We start from the raw sequence: 18671 nt of genomic DNA, 5'->3' as shown, positions 1-18671 counted from the left end.
TTTATATTAATTATCAAAATCTGCCTTTTCAAACTAATATGTTCGTTCTCTTCTAACAATAATATGCCAGTAATTTACCAAAATAATTGAAAAATAGTTCTCTCATAACCACTGAAAACAATAAAAATCTATTATTTGTACATATTTTCTACGGTAGATTACAACAAAAAGTGAATTTGGCTTTTAAAAATTAGTAAATCCTAATTTCTATGTAGATAAATTACCATCTAATATGCAATTTTTCTTATTTTTTTATCATAAATTTTATTAGTAAAAACCTCAAATGCTTTTTATCCATACTTTTAGAATAAACCTTTCCTTTTAAGTAACAAGATGAAATATATTTTAGTGAATATTTTTTTTTAAATTTGATTAGATCTAAAATAATTTGTAAATAAAAATCTTAATATTTTAAGAAAAAATACCAAAATAAAAAATGTAAAATTAATTTTTGAATTAAAGAAGTAATTAATTATTAATTTTTATATTCAAATATTTTGTATTAAATTTATTTATTTTTATATTAAATATTTTTAAATAAAACTTAAATATGTTAAATAATGATAAGATAATATACAATATTTACTTATGATGTTCTGTGTTCTTATAAAGTAAATTTTATTAAAAATAATATTTTTAGTGTAATTTTTTGAGATGATATTATATATAATATAAGTCTAAATTATTGAGGAATATTTAAACTACTTTACTTAGTAGATAAATAATTATTTTTCTTTATTAAAATAAAAACATTATAATACAGAATTGTTATTTAGACTTAATTATTACTTATTTTATTTGAATAAATTTGAAAATTTGAATGAAATTATAGTTTTTCAAAGTTAATTAGTATTTTATTCTATAGCATCATATAATACTTACATTTTTAAAAATAAAAGTTATCAGTTTAAACCTGTTTCAGATTTAATTAAAAATAATAAAAATTTTTTTTGAAGTAAGATAAAATTTTTATTGTTAAAAATCTATGGTTAAGCCCAAATGAGCAATATTTTTAATATGTAAAGCATACTGACATGTAAATTTTATGTTAAATTTAATGTAAAAGCAAACCTAAAATTTAAAATATATCATGAGTATTTAGCATTAAAATAGCCAAGAAAAGATTAAGAAAATTGATATTTTAATTGAAAAAATTGATATTTTAAATTTAGTGAATGTAAATAAAAACATTATTTACATTTTTTTAATTTGATCATAAACATTAAGATTGAATAAATTAAGCTATGCAACTTAATTTTTAGTCACAAGCCTATTTAATTTTGTTATAGACACCTAGTTTATGTATTCAATATTTTTATAATAGCTGAACCTTTTAAAGTGCTTAATTTATTTTTAACAGAAAAGTATATAAAAAAATGAAATAGATTAATTAAGTTATTACTAATTTTAAATTTTAAAAATCACTTTAATTAGATTCTATGCTTTTCAAAAATAGAAAAATTGCATCAAATATCATTTTAAGACAAATCCTTTAATTAGTAAATTAATTAAATACGTAATTCGAATAAGCCTTTAACATTATTCAAGCAACTGATTATACATATGTTAGTGTTATTGAATTATCAAGCAAAACACTTTATGAAGATCAATAAATTAATAATCTATTTTTTGTTTATTTTCTTGATCGGAATAACACAGCAAATAGATAGACAAGTCTTTGCACTAGCTATTTCTTGATCTTGATAAGGAAAGGACTTGATAATATTAAAAAAATAAGATATTAGAGTAATAAATATATGCTTATCAATTTTCTTATCTTTATTATTAAAATAAGAAATAGTAAATATTAAAATTAATTAAAGCAATTAAAAGCAAATGAAGCAAATATCAAATCAAAATAGGTTTTATGAATACTCAGAGTCTAACGAATTAGGCAGTGGAGCATTTGCACAGGTGTTCAAAGGAATTAATAAACAAACCAATACAGATGTTGCAATTAAAGTTATAAGCAGACAAAAACTGAAAAAATATGGTGAAGAAATCATTAATGCAATTGGTGATGAAGTTAATATTTTATAGAAACTCTCGTTTTTATCTCAAAAAGACCCTTGCCCCTTCATAGTGAAAATTTTCGATTGTTTCCAAACAACAAATAACATCTATATCATCTTAGAATACTGCAATGGAGGCAATCTTTTAGATATTATCAAAAAATGTCCTCAAGGCATTCCTGAATAGCAAGCAATAAAGATTTTTTATCAAATTGTTTCTGGTATCAATTATATTGCTAAACATGATATAGTCCATAGAGATCTTAAACCAGAAAATATATTTATTCATGATGGAGTTTACAAAATAGGTAATGAATTAGAATATTTTAGTTCATGATATTTTAAAATAGAAGATTATTTTATTTTAAGCAACAAAATTTATATTCTAACAAGAATTTTACCATTTAAAAGAGAAGAGATTCAATAAATCTGTTTAAATTAAATAAGCTTTTCAGCGATTTAAATAAAAATAAAAACCAAATTATTATTCTAAAATTCTATGACAAAACTTAATTTGATTCTTTCATTAATTTTAAACAAAGGGTTTGTTTAAAAAAATAAAATTAAATTATTTTTTTAATGCTTTCATAGGTGATTTTGGTTTTGCAAGCTAAAAGAACATGTTTTACACTACTTTAGGAACTTATCCATATATGGCTCCTGAATTTTTCAAAGATCCTTCATATGACAAGCTAGTTGATATTTGGGCAGTAGGTAAAAACTAGTATTTTTATATTTTTATCAAGTAAAACTTACATTTTAAATTCAAGAAAAAGCAAATTAATTACAGATAAACTTACTTTAATTATCCTATTAAAAGTTTGAGCATATTTATTTTTTATCTGTCTATTTTAAAGAAAAACAAATGATGTGTATTTTTATCTAGGTGTAAACAAAATTTGAGCTCAAACAATATTTTAGAAATTTTATGATAAACATTTACTTGATTATTTTCTTATAAAATAGCATTTTCTTATGATCAATAACTAAATTCTATTTTAATTATTTAGGTATCATGTATCACGAAATGCTTTTCAATGAACTTTACTTTATGGGTAACAGCTAATATGAAGTATCATAAAAAATATGCAATGTCCCATACAAAATAGTCCGTCCTAATATGATTTCCCCAAACTCATAGGATGTGCTTATAAAGTGCATTGAAAAAGATAGATCTGTTAGAATAACAGCAGATCAATTGATAAATCATCCTCTCTTTGATCCTATTAAGAATGATCCTCAAATTCAAAATCTCATTAACTAAGGAGTAATTTACAATTTAAATTCATTTTTATGCCTTTTAAATTAATTCTTAATTCAATTATATTTACTTTTCTTAGATTAAATTAAATTTATATTATAACTTAGGGTTCTTCAATGTCTGAACAAAAATAGGCAAGTCCTGGAGTCACTTAAATCTTTTAGACTTTAATCAATACAAGAAATGGTTTGTTATTTTTAATAAGGCTATCTGAAAAATTGGAATTCTAGTATCTAGACTAATGTAGATTTGATATATATTACTTAATTAGAAAATGCTTGAATGGAGTGACTGGTCTTCATTTAAGTTTATAGAATAGATAAGCTCCTAACTTCTTAAAACTAAAAGATCCTCAAGATTGGGTTTAATTTATCAATAGTCCTGTTTACACTGATATATTTACTATCTTGGATTAAGATAAGCTTTTTATAACTAATAAATTCTTTTAATATGGAACATTTTTGGATCTATTTATCAAGTAAAACTTCCCTCAATAATACTAACAAATGTAAACTATAATTAATTTGGATTTGAACTAAATTATACAGCCTTAGCTTTACAACAGTCAAATAAAGAATCTCTTTGACTACTTTACTAATTAGTATCATTAAGTAAAAAAGCAAGAAGATTTATTCCTTGCATCTATGTTAGCTATAGCATTCAAGATCGACAATTGTATCACAAATCAAACAATTAACTTCGAAAAGTTTGAAATCGAATCATCTTAATATACTCTCCAAGATTTGATGAATATAATTAATCAAGCAATTGCTTCTTGATTTTAGTTTTTATAAATCATACCATTTTATTTTCAAATTTAATCATGAATTTAATGAGCTTATATATTTATTCTTTATGTAAATTAATAAATATTTATAACAATTGATCTCTTTCTATAAACTAATTTTGATCTATCTATCTTGCTTAGTAATTATAGCTGATTCAGAATTTGTTATTTTCAAACAATATTATTTTTTAAAATATCATTTTTGGTTTTAATAAATTTGATGATCATACTTTAAATTTTTAATGATATATCATTTTAAATTGAACTTAATTAAGTGTTTAAATTTAAGTAAATTTTTTTATTTACCTCAAAAAAAATGCATAAAATAAATTTTATTTTAAAAAAATAATTCAAAAATATTGTAAATTAAATTATTGGATAAAAATAATAATTAGATTAAGCTAGATTTTTTTTTTATGAATACTATTAAAATTAAAATTTTAAGATTCTCTAAAATAAGAAGTATTTACATAAAGGGGAAAATTCATAGAGTATACATTTTCTTCCATAAGAAGGGTATTTAAAATTTAAAAACCTCAATTGTATTTAAACTTTCACTATATTTACTTTAATTATTTAAAGTAAGATTTTTGAAATATTTTTTTATAAAAGATTTCTATATTATAATCAACAATAGCTATTTTTTTAAAATTAAAATCAACATAACGAGTAAAGTTTGAAAAGAAGTTGATATGAAATATTAATAAAATTTTATTTAATACTTTCAAATTAATCAGAATTATTCTATATAAAGGCTATATATAATATAAATTAAAATGTTATTTAATATAATAAATATTTATATTGTTATTTGCTAATTATGAGAATAAAAAGATTGAAATTTAGTGTTAAATTTCTAAAATTTTCTTTAAATTATTAACTCTATTTGTTAAATATTATAATTACAAAATTAATAACTTATTTATATCATTATTATTAATTTTTAAATTAAATATTTTAAATATACTAAACAAGCTATGGCAGATAATAAAAGTTAACTGTTAGGACATTAAGATAGTTCTTAAGCTCCTTAGTAATAAGAAAATATAGTTTATGTCCCTGAATTTAAATTTGGACGTACATTTGAAGGCAAAAAGGAAAGATTAGATTAAGATTTATTTGAAGCAAATGACATAGTTTGTCTGTATTTTGCAGCAAGTCATTGCTACCCAAGTAAGGCTTTTACTCCAAAGCTAATTGAGTTTTATAATGAAGTGAATATTGAAGATATTAATATTGAAAATAATAAAAAGCCATTAGAAATAGTATTAGTTCCTTTCGATAAAAGCGATGATGAATTTAAAAAATATTTTAGATAAATGCCTTGGATTTCACTTCCTTATGATCTTGAAAGAATTGAATCCTATAGAAATCACTTTAACGTTAAAGGAATTCCATAATTAGTTGTTTTAGATGGGGAAGGAAACATATTAGTATAAAATGCTTGTTAAGATGTCTTGAAAAGTGGTGAAGATGCCTATTAAGACTGGATTAAAGCTAAAATTGAAAGATTATTATCAAAATAATCAGAATAAATATCAGCATTAATAGGATAAAAATGAAATAATATATTTTAGATTAAGTTAACAGTTATTTATTACAAAACCTCAATAAAAATCATCAAAATAATTAGATATGGCAAATTGTAATGAACCTGCATATAATGTATTGTTTTTATTTATTTTGTTAAATCATAACAAAAATATTTGAATGTGTTTGCTTTTATTGTTTATTTATTAGCTTCTGCTTAGAAGTTATATAAAGTAAATTGAGATATTAAAAAACAAAAAATGATTTACATTTATTAACTTTATTTATTTATTTACTTATAAATTGTTTGAATAGTTTAATTTTTGAAAAGTTATTTTTGATGCTAAATAATTATCATTCAATTAATTGTTTGCTATTTTGAAATTTTATGCATATCTAGCCTTTAAATTAATTAAAAAAAAACTGATAAATATTATTTTATAAAGTTAAAGAATACTCTTTTTCTAAATAGAAGAAAGCTGTTAAAAAAATAGGAACATTTTTAACTACATTTGTCTCAAATCAAACATAATTAGCATACATCTTTATAATATTAGAAATGAAGCAATACGGAAATCCTTAATATTGGGAAGAAAGATATGCAAAGTATAAATTTATAGTTGATTTAATCAATATTAAATTTTGTAAAAAATGAATGAATTAATAGAGAGCCAGAGCCTTTTGATTGGTATTAGCGTTTCAGTGGAATAAGAGATCATGTTATTCCTCATATCAACCCTGAAAGCAAAATTCTTAATGTTGGATCAGGCAGTTCGAGTAATGAGTTGATTTGTTTCTTGTGTAGGTTGTAAATATTTAATGAACAATCTATAAATAATATTTAGGATTAAGTGAAGAAATGTTTGATGAAGGTCATCAAAATATAACCAATATTGATATATCTTCAATAGTGACTAAATCAATGCAGGAAAAATATAAAGACAAAGGACCTAATTTTAAATGTACTTTCGAGTTATAAATTTAAGAAAACTGACTAATATTCATTCTCTTTTTATAAAAAGATTTATAAATGGATGTAAGAAATATGGAATTCGAAGCAAAGTCATTTGATTGCGTAATGGATAAAGGAACTCTAGATTCTATACTAGTAAATTTATTATTTATAATCTTGCTAAAATAAATATTATTATATTTTCCATCAAGTGTGGTGAAAGTTCTACTTCAAATGCAAATAAAGCCATTTCAGAAATATATAGAGTACTTACACCAAAAGGAGTGTATGTTCTTATATCTCATGGTTCTCCAGAATACAGAAGAACATATCTTTAAAAGGTATTTAATTATCAAGATTTAAATAATACATAACAAAAAATAATTTTAAAATATATTTACTTAAAGCCAGAATTTTAATGGGATATCCAAGAAATTGTAATTAAAAAACCGTAAATTACCAATGTTGAAGAAAAAGATCCAGAGAAGCATTATATTTACATATGCAAAAAGGTAAATTAAATTTATTAAATATTTTATAAAGATTAACTCTTTAAACTAGAAAGTTGAAGAAATAGGAGAAGACAATGCAGAAAATTTTGACTGATGATAGATAAATATATATAATAAACTGTTTTTTTAAGTATGATTATTCTGTTTTAAGATTGTAATTTTTATATCTATATTAACTAGTAAATAAATAAATCAATAAAATTTTAGTTTAAACAAATTTTAGTAAACTGAACTTCTTCAAATAGGTGTTGAAACTTTGTATTAAAGTTCATTATTTTTTAATTTATTATTTAAAATAGTGTAAAAAAATAAGTGATTTTTAGACCCTCCTTAGAGAAAAGAATCTACAGTATTTTTAACAATAATATAAATTAATTAATAAAAAATTCATATTTGTATTTCTTAAAATCTTTAATGTAAATTAGATACAAATTTTATTTGTTTTTATGAATAAATACATAGATAATAGAGGATTGCATTAAAATAAAAACCAGCAATTTATTTAATAAATATTTGATTAGAGAAGATATTTAATATGTTAGTTATATTGAAAAGGAAAAATAAATAAAGTAAAAATTAATTAAAATATTTTAATAAACTTATTTGAAAAGATCTATCATTTATTTATAATAATTAATTTTCACAAATTATGTATATTTATGTAAAATTGTAAACATATCTTTATTTTACTCTTTTTATAAAAGGATAATTTATTAAAATACTAATAGAATTGTCTTTTCAATTTCTTCTGTTGTTTCTTCTGAGAACAGTTTTAGTTTCATCCTCAATAGTAATGGCATGAGTAGAGAGTAAGTAAGCCCAATTTAATTAGGTAATACATTCAATACTTTGGGAATAAACGATCTTCTTTCCTGCGTAATTAGCTTGATCATGTAAAGTAGCAGTGAAGTTAGCAGGGAGGTAGATTGAGTGAACAGCAGTAACGTTATAAGAAGGAGAGCTTTAGCATAAAGAATCACCCTTACCACTATAGTTACATCCAGTGAAAAGAATAGGACAGCTAGGAACAACGTCAGGTTATATGTTTTAGAACTATTCAAAACCACTTTCTCTGTAAGCATTAGGTCCAGCAATAAGTGAGAGTCTCCAAAAAGAACCAGGGAAATATTTGAAGCTGAATGATTAACCAACATTGATTTGATAGAAGGTGGAAGTTTTATGAGTGATTGAAGCTATTTTCTTGGTTACAACACCAGAGGAAGGAAGTAAGTAATAGACGTATTATGCTTATTAGCTAGAACCATGTGTAACATAAATAAAAGCCCATTTATTAGTATCTCCAGCAGCGAAGGAAAGATTTTCGTAATAATTAGTATTACCTCTTGCTAAAGAGTAAGTAGGATTGTGGAGAGTATTTCCAATAACCCAGAATGCCAATACTCTATCACCAGGAGCAGAGGCGTTAGTCCAATCTTTGTCCTAATTTGAAGTAAAGTGGAAACCAGTTGACCACTCAGCAATTTAGTATGAAGAGTCAATCTTAAACCATCCATAAATAGCGAAATCTTGATAATCGTTCCATTATGAATTTTACCAGGATTTTGCGAACTTTTAACCTGAGTTGTATTATCCTGCTACTTTTTCAACTATAAGTTCTTAGCAGAGTGCCAAACTAATGATAGCTAACAAAAGAATGATCTTTCTCATTTTTAGTTAATTGATAAGTTTGTTTTTCTTTTTTTCTGTTTTTAATTAATTATACTTTTATCAGGCAGAAGAAGAAGAAAATAAGTATCTTGTTTATTTTACTGAATAAACAAATAGGTATGCTCATTTGCTAATTTGATAAATATCCGTTTTGATTACATTACTTCATTAGAACTAAATTTTAAAACGATAATATAAAACTAAAATGACATATTTAGATGAAAAAACATATATTATCGCTCTAAGTTTATTCCAAAATATAATTTACTTTGAGTGTTAATTTTAATATTGCTGTCATCATAATGTTTTTAACATTAAATTTTTTCTAAAATTAACACAAAATAAATAAAATAAATTATTTTATATGGATTTTAATACTTTTTGGTTTTTTAAATTTTTTGTTTTGTGAGCTAAATTAATTGATATGCATCTATAGCTAGAAGAAATTAAAAATTAATATATAAAATCAAGTTTGATCTATAAAACATATGGAATAATTCAAGTTTTAACAATTAAATTATCAAAAAAATTAAGAAATAAATTTATTTCAAAAAACAGTTTATTTTTTTTACTTTGCAAAAATCTATATGATTTCTATATTTTTTAAAATAATTATCTCAAAGGGTTTTAATTTTTGTATTCAGTAATTATTTTCTATTTTGTTTATAATCTAATATCTAATTTTTGAAAATATCATTCTAGAAGATGTTAATAGAAAATATAATATCAAATCAAAGGAAGATTTTGATTGTCGTATTTTAAAATTTATTCCTAAGAAAATGCAGCACATAAAAATAAGTCTAACTGTATTTATAAAAAATCAATCAATTATATTATTTGGGGATAAAGTAATTAATTTTGATTATAAATTTCTTTTCTTAATATTTAATTTTTCATCCTTTAAAAAATAAACAATGTCTTTTTTTTCATATTTTAAATAAAAGAGTAAGTAATCACACATTTATATATAAATATAAATTAATTCATTCTTTAAAAAAATGGTTCTATTTGTTTTAAATAATTAAATTTCAATATTACCAATCAATATTTTAGTTAAAATTTATTCAATCTAAATACAAATATGTTGAATTCAAAAATTTATAAATTTATATTTTTATTTTTTTTCCATAATTTATATTATAATTTTTTAGTAAATTAAAAAAAATTATTTAATCTAAAACATTAAAACAAAAAACACATTAAGTTAAAATGAAATATAGTTTAAATTATATGAAGCATCAAGATTGAAAAAACTTTTTTAGAAGGTTATTTTTGGCCATATAATTTGCTTGAATTTTAGTAAGTCTAAATTTTTATTTTTTTGATTTGACATTTTATTAAGATAAAATATTCTTTGAAAATTAAAAAAAAATTTGTGATTAAAAAAAAATTTGTTATAAAAAATGTATAGTGATTTATAATCAATTTAAGAATAAAGTATAGATTTATTTGATTTAATTGTCGCTTATCTTTAACTTAATTTACTTATTTAAAGTTAAAAATGTTAACATCAATAAAACTTTGCAGAAGAGTTTTAAGTATGGTTATTCATTAATGCTCATATTTAATAACTAGCAAAATCATAAAAAGATTAATTTTCCTTTCGCCTTCAGAGTCAAGATAAATAAGAAATTTGATAGAAGAAAACAACTATATTCTTAAATTAGACTTAGATTTCGCGTAATAAATAAACATATTTCAATTAAATATTTTAGTTTTTTTTCCTCCAGAGGATGTTAATTAGGTGATTAAAAATTATAAATATTATGTTAAGGTATTGAGCAGTGTGTTAGTCTAAAAATATTAAAACTGAATTTAAAGTAACAAATATTTGTTTATGTTGTTTAATTAAGCTATTTAATATTATATAATAGATCATGCTCATTAAGTTAAATTGGTGCAGAATACCTGCAAAATACTCTATGTTTACTGGAGAAGCTTACAATTATTGAATTAAATTTGGAGTAGATTTTAAAAAAATAAAATTAATGATTTGAATTACTAAATAAATATTAGAGAAAATGAAATTGAAGATAAATCAATTTAATGTATTTTTAGTTCATTCACAGAGATGACTAATCTTCAGAAAATTAATATATCTGTTAAGTACATATTTATTTCAAGTAATAAATCTGGTATAAACCTTTTCTAATAGATAAAATAAAATTAGTTCAGAAGGACTCAAATCAATGGCTCTTTAGTTAGATAAATGCAAACAGCTCTAAAATATCATTTTGAATTATGGGTAAGAAATATTAAATTCATAATAAGAGTTATTTTAAATAAAAAATAAATGGTGAAAGTTATAATAAAATAGATGAAACAGGAACTCAATATTTGATTTCGAGATTATCATCTCTTTCAAAACTAAGGAATCTTTAGCTAATAATGAGGTAAGTACTTTCTTAGGCAATGAAAAACTTGATTTGGCTCATTAAAAAACTAGAAAAACAAAATTCTCTAAAGATATGAACAATATATTTATTAGTGATGTTGGGACATTACTTAATTTAGAGCAATTAACCATAGATTTTGGGTATTATTTTTATTTGTTTTTATTTATTTATTTATTGATAAAATAAAATATTTATTTAAAATAAAAGGTTGAATAATTTAGAAAGCTTAGATATTTCTAGGTTATGTCAAAATATGAAAAATTTATCAAATTTATAATACCTAGATCTGTCTTTTTAGTAAAAAATACTCTCATGTCACTAATAAATTTGCTAATTTATTTTTAGTTCTAATAATATAGGCGAACAAGCTTTACTGGATTTAAAAATAATTATTGCTAATTATAAAAAAATAAAAGAAATCAAGTTAAACTTAAGGTTTTATTTTTTTATTATTTATATTATGCCCATTTTATTAAAATATTCAAAGATAAACTTAGATCACAATTTAATCGGTGACATAATTGATATTTGGCATTTAATAGCTAAATGAATTAAATAAATTATCTATTGATATCAGGTAACAATTTTAAAAAATATAATTTTTTATAAATGACTTTTATTTTTAGTGAAAATTATAATATGGGCTAAATAGGAGGAATTAAAGACTTTGGTAATCAACTTTCAAAGCTTCAAAATATGGAAAATCTAAATATTGATTTATCGTAATCAAAATTAAGCCTTTTTGATTATAATTTTTTTACTTTTTTTAATTTAGATGGAATAACTTAGGAGTTTTGGGTGCTTAATATATTGTAGAAGATATCAAATATTGTTAAAAATTAAATCACCTAACATTAAATTTAAGGTATTCTTTAAATTTAAAATTAAGATAAATTAATGAAAAACAATCTTAAAATATCTAACATAATTACTATTATTTAAAAGAAGCAAATAATCATAAACTTTTGAAGTTTTTATTGACCTTATTTTAATACTAGGGGTTATTTACTTATTAAAAATAAAAAACTATTATCATAGTCTTAAATTAGTATATAATATTTTTGAATTAAAACCAATTAATAATAGTAAAATGCTATAATAACTTTTTAGTTGGATTGATATCTTTATTATTTATAAGAGCAGCGAAATTTAAAAGATTAGAATGATATTAATTATTTTTTTACAAATTTTATAATTTAAATAAATAAATAGTAATAATGGTATAGCTTCTATTGGGATATGGAATTTTTGCAACCAATTATCGTCTCTAAACAAAATTGTTAATCTAAAATTACTATTATCGTAAATTAGACCGATTTAGTTCCAAAAATATTATATATATAATTTACTAATAATAGTAATAATTTAATAGACTAAAAAGGAGCTAAAGATATTACAAAGGCACTTGGAAATATGAAAAATCTTTTATTTATATGCTTGGAATTAAAGTAAATATATAAAAGTAACAACTTTTAAATTGATTTTATTCAAATAAAGGAGCAATTAAATAAAATCTATTGGTGCTAGGGATTTATTTTACGAATTGACTAATCTTTCTCACATAAAATCTATAAATATGAACTTAGAGTATGATTTGAGTATTAAAAGCATATTTTAATTAAATTATATACTTAAAATAGAGATAATTAAATAACAAATGAAGAGCAAATCATAAATGAACCATTAAAAAATTTAAAAAAGCTCTAACGTTTACTAGATATCTCTATAAATTTAAAGTAACTATTTTTTAATATATTTTAAGTATACTAAATTTTAAAATAGAAATAATAAGATAAAAAGACCAAATTAAGCTAATCTGAAGTCTTTTCATAAAATTAAAAGAATGGTTAAAATAAATATAATTTATTGATTTAAATGAGATAGTTGGAGGTGTCGAAATAATAGTATATTTTAAATGATTTTTGTGTTACTAACAAAATAAATAATATAAGATAATTACATTTATTTTTATTAATGTAACTTTCTTTGATAAATAATCATAAAATATTTAAATTTTTAATCATTAAAAGTTAGAAAGAAAAGTAAAAATTTATTTAAATATTTTAAAAACATTTATAAATTCTAATCTATCTTCTGCATACAAAATTTTAGATCAATTTTCATTAAATGTTAGCAAATTTAATTTAAAATCAGTGTTAATAAAATGGTGAATGGACAAATAATCAATCTTAAGATAAATTATTGAATGAAATATTTTTATAAGAAATAAATCAGTTGTTAAAAAAAAAGAAGTGGTTAATAAATTAAATAAATAAATAAGTAAATATGGAAATGTTAAAATAGTAAGATAAGAAAAAATTCAAAAAAACAATTCATTGATTGATTATATATTTATTTTATTTGTAAATATGCATTTGCTTTTTAAAATCAATCTGTGAACAAATTGTGTTGTTTATATCCTATTTATTAAATTATTAGATGGATAGATAGTTAAAGAAATTTATTAAAATAAAGCAGTTAAATAAATAAATCAATTTTGTTATTTTTTTTTCCATTAATTTAATTAATATTTATGTTTATTTGTTTGTTTCGTCGTGAACTGGTTGATTGATACATAAGATAGTTATTATCAAATAAATTAATCTGTAATTATATAAATTTGCTTTAGCATAATTAGAAAGCAATCAATTAACCAAGCAAGAAAGCAAAAAAAACAAAGCAAAATACAATTATTTAATAATTAGTTAAATATTTTTAGAAAATGGAAAACATTAAAGTAGCCCTTCGTGTAAGGCCTCTAAGCGATTCAGAGAGGCTAAGCTAAGAGGAGAACATCTTTGATATTATAAACAATGAACATATTACTGTAAATAGATAATTTATTAAAGAGCTATTGAACACAAAAAGAATGAATCTAACAACAAAAATATCATACACATTTGATTTGTGTTATGATTAAGATTCTTCAAATTTAGATGTATTTAGTTAATCTGTATTGAGCGTTTCTGAGTCTGTAATTCATGGTAAATTTTTATTATTTTAGTTTGGTTGGTTACTTTTAGAAGCTTTTCTTGCTACATATATATTTTTTTCTGTCTGCATCGTTACTGATAAAATATCATAACTACAATAGTTTAATAGGTTTGTAATTATTAAAAAAGGAATTAATTCTACAGTTTTTATGTATGGTTAAACTGGTAGTGGTAAAACTTACACCACGTTAGGTCCAATAGGAGATTCAATGAATACAAACAATCCTTATTATTATTAGAAATCTCTTTAAAACATGAAATAGAGGGAGTATGATGGAGATTTAGGTGTTCTCCTACTAGCAATGAATCACATCCTAAATTCCATTCAAGCAGTAATTTTTTTCAAAATAAGATAAAAAAAATCAGAATAAAATAAAAGAAAGAAATAGCAAAAATTAGTTAGCAATCATAGAAAAATCAATTTATTTATTTAGATACTTTTTTTAAAAATTTACTAAAAGAAGTTTAATTGCATTAATCAATGATGAAATTATGAAAAACAATTGAATTTAAAAAAAATAGAATAAAGAGAAGACATTCGCAGTTAAATGCAGTTACTTTGAAATCTATAATGAAAATGTTTATGATTTACTGAAGAATAAAAACTCTTTAGATGAGGCTTTATAATTAAGTGAAAATCATTAAAAAAAAGATTTTGTTATTAAGGGTTTGAGAGAAGTTGAAATTTAGAGTATAGAGGATATATTAGATGTAATATACCAAGGAGAAGAAAACAGACACTATGCAGAAACTATTCTTAATCATTCTTCTTCTCGTTCTCATACAATCTTCAAATTATATGTGCACTCATATGCTAATGACTAGATAGCAAAATACAGATAAAAAAATTCATCATCTACTATTAATATAAATAATTAATAACTGTTAGAATTTGCTGACAACCATCCTAATACAGTTATAACTGAAAGCTGTCTTAATTTTGTGGATCTAGCAGGTTCAGAAAAAATATCTAACCATCACTCATTAGCAGATGATTTTACCAAAGATATAAAGTAATCAATATAACATTAATAGTTGCAATATAAATTTAAATTATTTTTTCTTGTTACTTTTGACAAAAATCAGGAGAAAGTATGAATCAAAGCTTTTTACAAATATATATTAATTTTATTAGTTAATTAATATTTTAACTTTGATGATTTTATATAAACAAAACCTCATTTTATGTTAGAAGTTACTTATTTATTTAATATTTATTTTTTAAAGCGTCAATAATTATTAAAATGAAGAATAAACAACCTCAGCTATGAAAATGGTCAAAGAAAGGATAAAAGAAAGCTAATCTATCAATAAAAGTTTATTTTTTTTAACTCAAGTAATATCTTTACAAAGCTAAAACAAATCTTCTAACCACATTCCATATAGAAATTCTGCATTGACTAAAATACTTAAGTAATTTATCTATTTAAAATTATTACTTTTTATTAAAGTGAATTTTTATTTTAAAGGTCAAGTCTTGGAGGTAACTCTAGAACCCTCATCATACTTTGTGTTACTCCTACAAGTAATAAGTTTAATACTAATTTTAAAATATAATTATATGATTATAAAAAAATAGGTACACACTTTGAATAAAGCTTAAGCACAATGAGATTTGGATAAAATGCCAAAAAAATAAAAAATAGCATTGAAATTAATTACAGAAGAGATTTATACTACAATTATTATGATAGAAATAGTGAATAATTCCATTCTAATTAAAATTTGCAGATTGATTTAGATAAGAAAATTAAGGTAAATAGGATGACAATTTTTATGATTTTTATTCATTTTTATCAAAATAGGATAATGCTGAATAAAAAGAAGAAATAGATAATTTGAAAAGAATAATTAATGAAATTATGCAAGAAAAAAATGAAATTTTAGAGAAATTGAAAAAACTCATGAAAAGAACAATTTAAGAATAGAAAAACGAGTTAGAAAATGAAATTCAACAAAAAATGCTTCCTGTTTAACTTCATGAAGAAGCTGGCTTAATATTTCATACAGCTGAAACTCTTAAAAATAATAAAATTTATGCATCAATTGATAAGGATGTTTGTAATTTGCTCTATGATTATGAAGGAAAAATAGCCCTTCAAATAAGCAAAAAGCTTAATTCGTAGTTGAAATAATATGAATTTAAACAAAAAGTCCAAGAATAAAATTTCAATTAAATTTAATAACATTATTTATAAATCTACAATGAGCTTATGGATTAAAAAGAGGAGCTTAACAATTCTAAATGGAGGTAAATTAATTAATTCATTCTTTTAAAAAATTAAGTAAGTAATAATTAAATTATATTCTGTTTAAAAAAGATATACAGTCATGGAAAAAAAATATAAAGAGCTAAGAGAAGCTGCAGAAGGAGCTTTAAAGAGATTAGATTTATATGAAAATATGATAGGAATCAATGACATTAGCAATGAAGAAATTAATAACATTGAAAATTAATTATTTAGTGCTTTGGATAAATTGAAATTAGAGAAAGCAAGGAGAATCTTTAAAGATGAAATCAATAGCTTAAAAATAAAATTAGGATTAAAGTAAAACAGTAGATCTAGCAATTAGAAGGTCACGAAAGGAAAATAATAAAGAGGAAGTAATATAGATTCAACAATAAATTCAGAGGAATAATTACAGTAATTGATGATGCAATAATAGTAATAATAATAACAATCAATGGTCTTACAAAATTAATAGTAAACAGATAGTAAATCGATTCTTGATAACTACTGCAACAAAAGCATAGAATTAAGAAATGCTTTATTTAATGATGATTAAAATGATGAAAAGTTAATGTTAGAACATCTTAACTAGTAAGAATTTCAAAATAGTCAAATTAGACATGAAAATTTAAATAAACAAAGAGAACTCCTCAGATAAATATTTTTTAAGAATATTGATAATTGGGATGTTTAATAGCAGTAAATTAAGCTTTCATAAATAGAGAATCTTATGTTAGAAAATTCTCCATCTGTTTCTTCGAATTTATCATAATAACCAGTATCTAAGAACAATAATAAATATAATCACATGATTTCTTAAAGCAAATCTCCTTCACCTTTAAATAAAATGCAAAATAGAAATAGTAACAATTCTTTCTCTAAGCAACCTTCTCTTTCAACAAATAAAAAAGTCAAAAAAACGACTAATAATTCTTAGCAGCCATAGCAGCACTATGATGTATCTCCTTTAGGCAGAAAGCATCTTTCATATTCATCGTATGCATGTACTCCTGAAGTAAAGAGATAAACAAAAACAAATAGCTCAATGGTAATAAACTCTTCTCATAACGGAGCTCAATCTAATAAAAAGTAAAATACAATTATCAATGATAACTACAATACTCCTAATCATAATGCATACCCTTAAATAAGTGTTTTACAAGTAAATTACAATCAAAATGGCAGCCATAATAATTAAAACGTAATTAAATCTATTTCAAAAATTTCTTAAGATCAAATATCTCTGATGAATGAGAATACAAATAACTCAAATTAGATAAATAGATCTGCATCTAATAGCTCCAATCCAAATAGTAGCACTAATATTAGCAGTTCTAAAAATCACTTAAAACTAAATATAAACAAAAATAATGTTCCTTCTGTAAACAAATCATTCCATGTTGAATCATAAAAGCCTTCATCTTTAAATAATCTAGGTCCTTCAAACATAAATAGTAATAATAGCTTCCATCATGGTTCTAGCAGTCATAACACAAGTATAGTTTAAAATAACTATAATTAAGGAGACAAACAACAATAATAACAGCAATAATAATAGTAATCAATAGCTACACACAGGACAAATGATATAAGCAGAGCATCTTCTGCACTTAATCAGTATGCTAACAACGATAAGAGATCAAATTCTAGAAACAATTCTTTCTAAAGTAATTAGAATAACGAATAAATAACTCAATAAAATCCCACTAGCAACAAAAATAATAGCTCATCATTTATCTTAGATCTTGCATAAAATTTGAATAACATTAACTAAAAAATACTCTTGAATAAATCATAAGAAACTTCTCCAGGAAGAGGAAAGAGTAGTACTAAAAATAGTGCTTACAATAGCTCAAATATTAGTGAAATAAATGAAATAAAAGAAGAAAGAGAGCTTGCAGAAAGCAATAGCTAACTATCCACTAAAATTCCTTCTTCAACAAGCAGCACCAACAAAACATAATTAAGCAACCTTGTAAATCCACTGAAAGCAAAAATGAAAGAATTTAAAAAGAATCTTAGCAACCAAGGTAGTGCCTTTACAAGCTAAGGTGATTATGAAAGTAACCATAGTCATTAATCTATTGAAGATATTACAACCAAGAATCTATTGATAAAGCCATAAAGAATAACAGAATACCCAACAAAAAAATGATCAAAGAAAAAAAAAAATCTTTAGATTATAAATTAATTAATAAAATACTTTTTTAAATAATTAAGAACTTCTTATTAGTTAAATAATTAATTAATTATTAATTCATGCAATTAATTTATGTACATTTATTTGTAAATTTCAAAAAATTATAAATTAAAAATTAATTATAAAACA

The 18671-nt window shown here is 21.9% G+C and overlaps 6 protein-coding genes across 6 annotated transcripts; 5 read left to right on the top strand and 1 right to left on the bottom strand. All coding sequences in view use genetic code 6, as the record gives it.

Moving 5' to 3' along the window:
- Positions 1-1836: 1836 nt before the first annotated feature.
- On the top strand, positions 1837-4052 carry TTHERM_00558380 (Serine/Threonine kinase domain protein; the record flags this gene model as incomplete). Its single annotated transcript, XM_001022401.2, has 4 exons — positions 1837-2320; positions 2604-2726; positions 3023-3279; positions 3381-4052. The coding sequence occupies 4 exons, from the start codon at positions 1837-1839 to the stop codon at positions 4050-4052; spliced, it is 1536 nt and encodes a 511-aa protein (XP_001022401.2).
- Positions 4053-5037: 985 nt separating this feature from the next.
- On the top strand, positions 5038-5622 carry TTHERM_00558370 (thioredoxin-like protein; the record flags this gene model as incomplete). The annotated part of the gene is made up of 1 exon (XM_001022400.3): positions 5038-5622. The coding sequence occupies one exon, from the start codon at positions 5038-5040 to the stop codon at positions 5620-5622; it is 585 nt and encodes a 194-aa protein (XP_001022400.3).
- Positions 5623-6149: 527 nt separating this feature from the next.
- TTHERM_00558360 (kinase domain protein) lies at positions 6150-7148 on the top strand (the record flags this gene model as incomplete). Its single annotated transcript, XM_001022399.3, has 7 exons — positions 6150-6196; positions 6258-6367; positions 6436-6552; positions 6613-6698; positions 6755-6883; positions 6950-7054; positions 7104-7148. 7 exons carry the CDS (start codon positions 6150-6152, stop codon positions 7146-7148), a joined length of 639 nt encoding a protein of 212 aa, XP_001022399.2.
- A 644-nt stretch (positions 7149-7792) lies between these two features.
- TTHERM_00558350 (hypothetical protein) lies at positions 7793-8722 on the bottom strand (the record flags this gene model as incomplete). The annotated part of the gene is made up of 1 exon (XM_001022398.3): positions 7793-8722. The coding sequence occupies one exon, from the start codon at positions 8720-8722 to the stop codon at positions 7793-7795; it is 930 nt and encodes a 309-aa protein (XP_001022398.3).
- Positions 8723-10125: 1403 nt separating this feature from the next.
- TTHERM_00558330 (kinase domain protein) lies at positions 10126-12988 on the top strand (the record flags this gene model as incomplete). The annotated part of the gene is made up of 19 exons (XM_001022396.2): positions 10126-10159; positions 10218-10260; positions 10313-10402; positions 10453-10542; positions 10597-10686; positions 10739-10828; positions 10878-10967; positions 11026-11115; positions 11169-11258; positions 11326-11415; positions 11464-11553; positions 11606-11695; positions 11745-11840; positions 11894-11983; positions 12331-12420; positions 12477-12566; positions 12616-12705; positions 12759-12854; positions 12901-12988. 19 exons carry the CDS (start codon positions 10126-10128, stop codon positions 12986-12988), a joined length of 1617 nt encoding a protein of 538 aa, XP_001022396.2.
- Positions 12989-13840: 852 nt separating this feature from the next.
- Positions 13841-18497, top strand: TTHERM_00558320 (kinesin motor catalytic domain protein; the record flags this gene model as incomplete). The annotated part of the gene is made up of 8 exons (XM_001022395.2): positions 13841-14102; positions 14241-14443; positions 14634-15124; positions 15339-15524; positions 15581-15636; positions 15691-15866; positions 15917-16362; positions 16433-18497. The coding sequence occupies 8 exons, from the start codon at positions 13841-13843 to the stop codon at positions 18495-18497; spliced, it is 3885 nt and encodes a 1294-aa protein (XP_001022395.2).
- Positions 18498-18671: the final 174 nt, after the last annotated feature.

This window comes from Tetrahymena thermophila, assembly GCF_000189635.1.
Source record: "Tetrahymena thermophila SB210 genomic scaffold scf_8254486, whole genome shotgun sequence".
Taxonomy (NCBI): domain Eukaryota; phylum Ciliophora; class Oligohymenophorea; order Hymenostomatida; family Tetrahymenidae; genus Tetrahymena; species Tetrahymena thermophila.
This window is presented reverse-complemented; position numbering and strand designations above follow the sequence as displayed.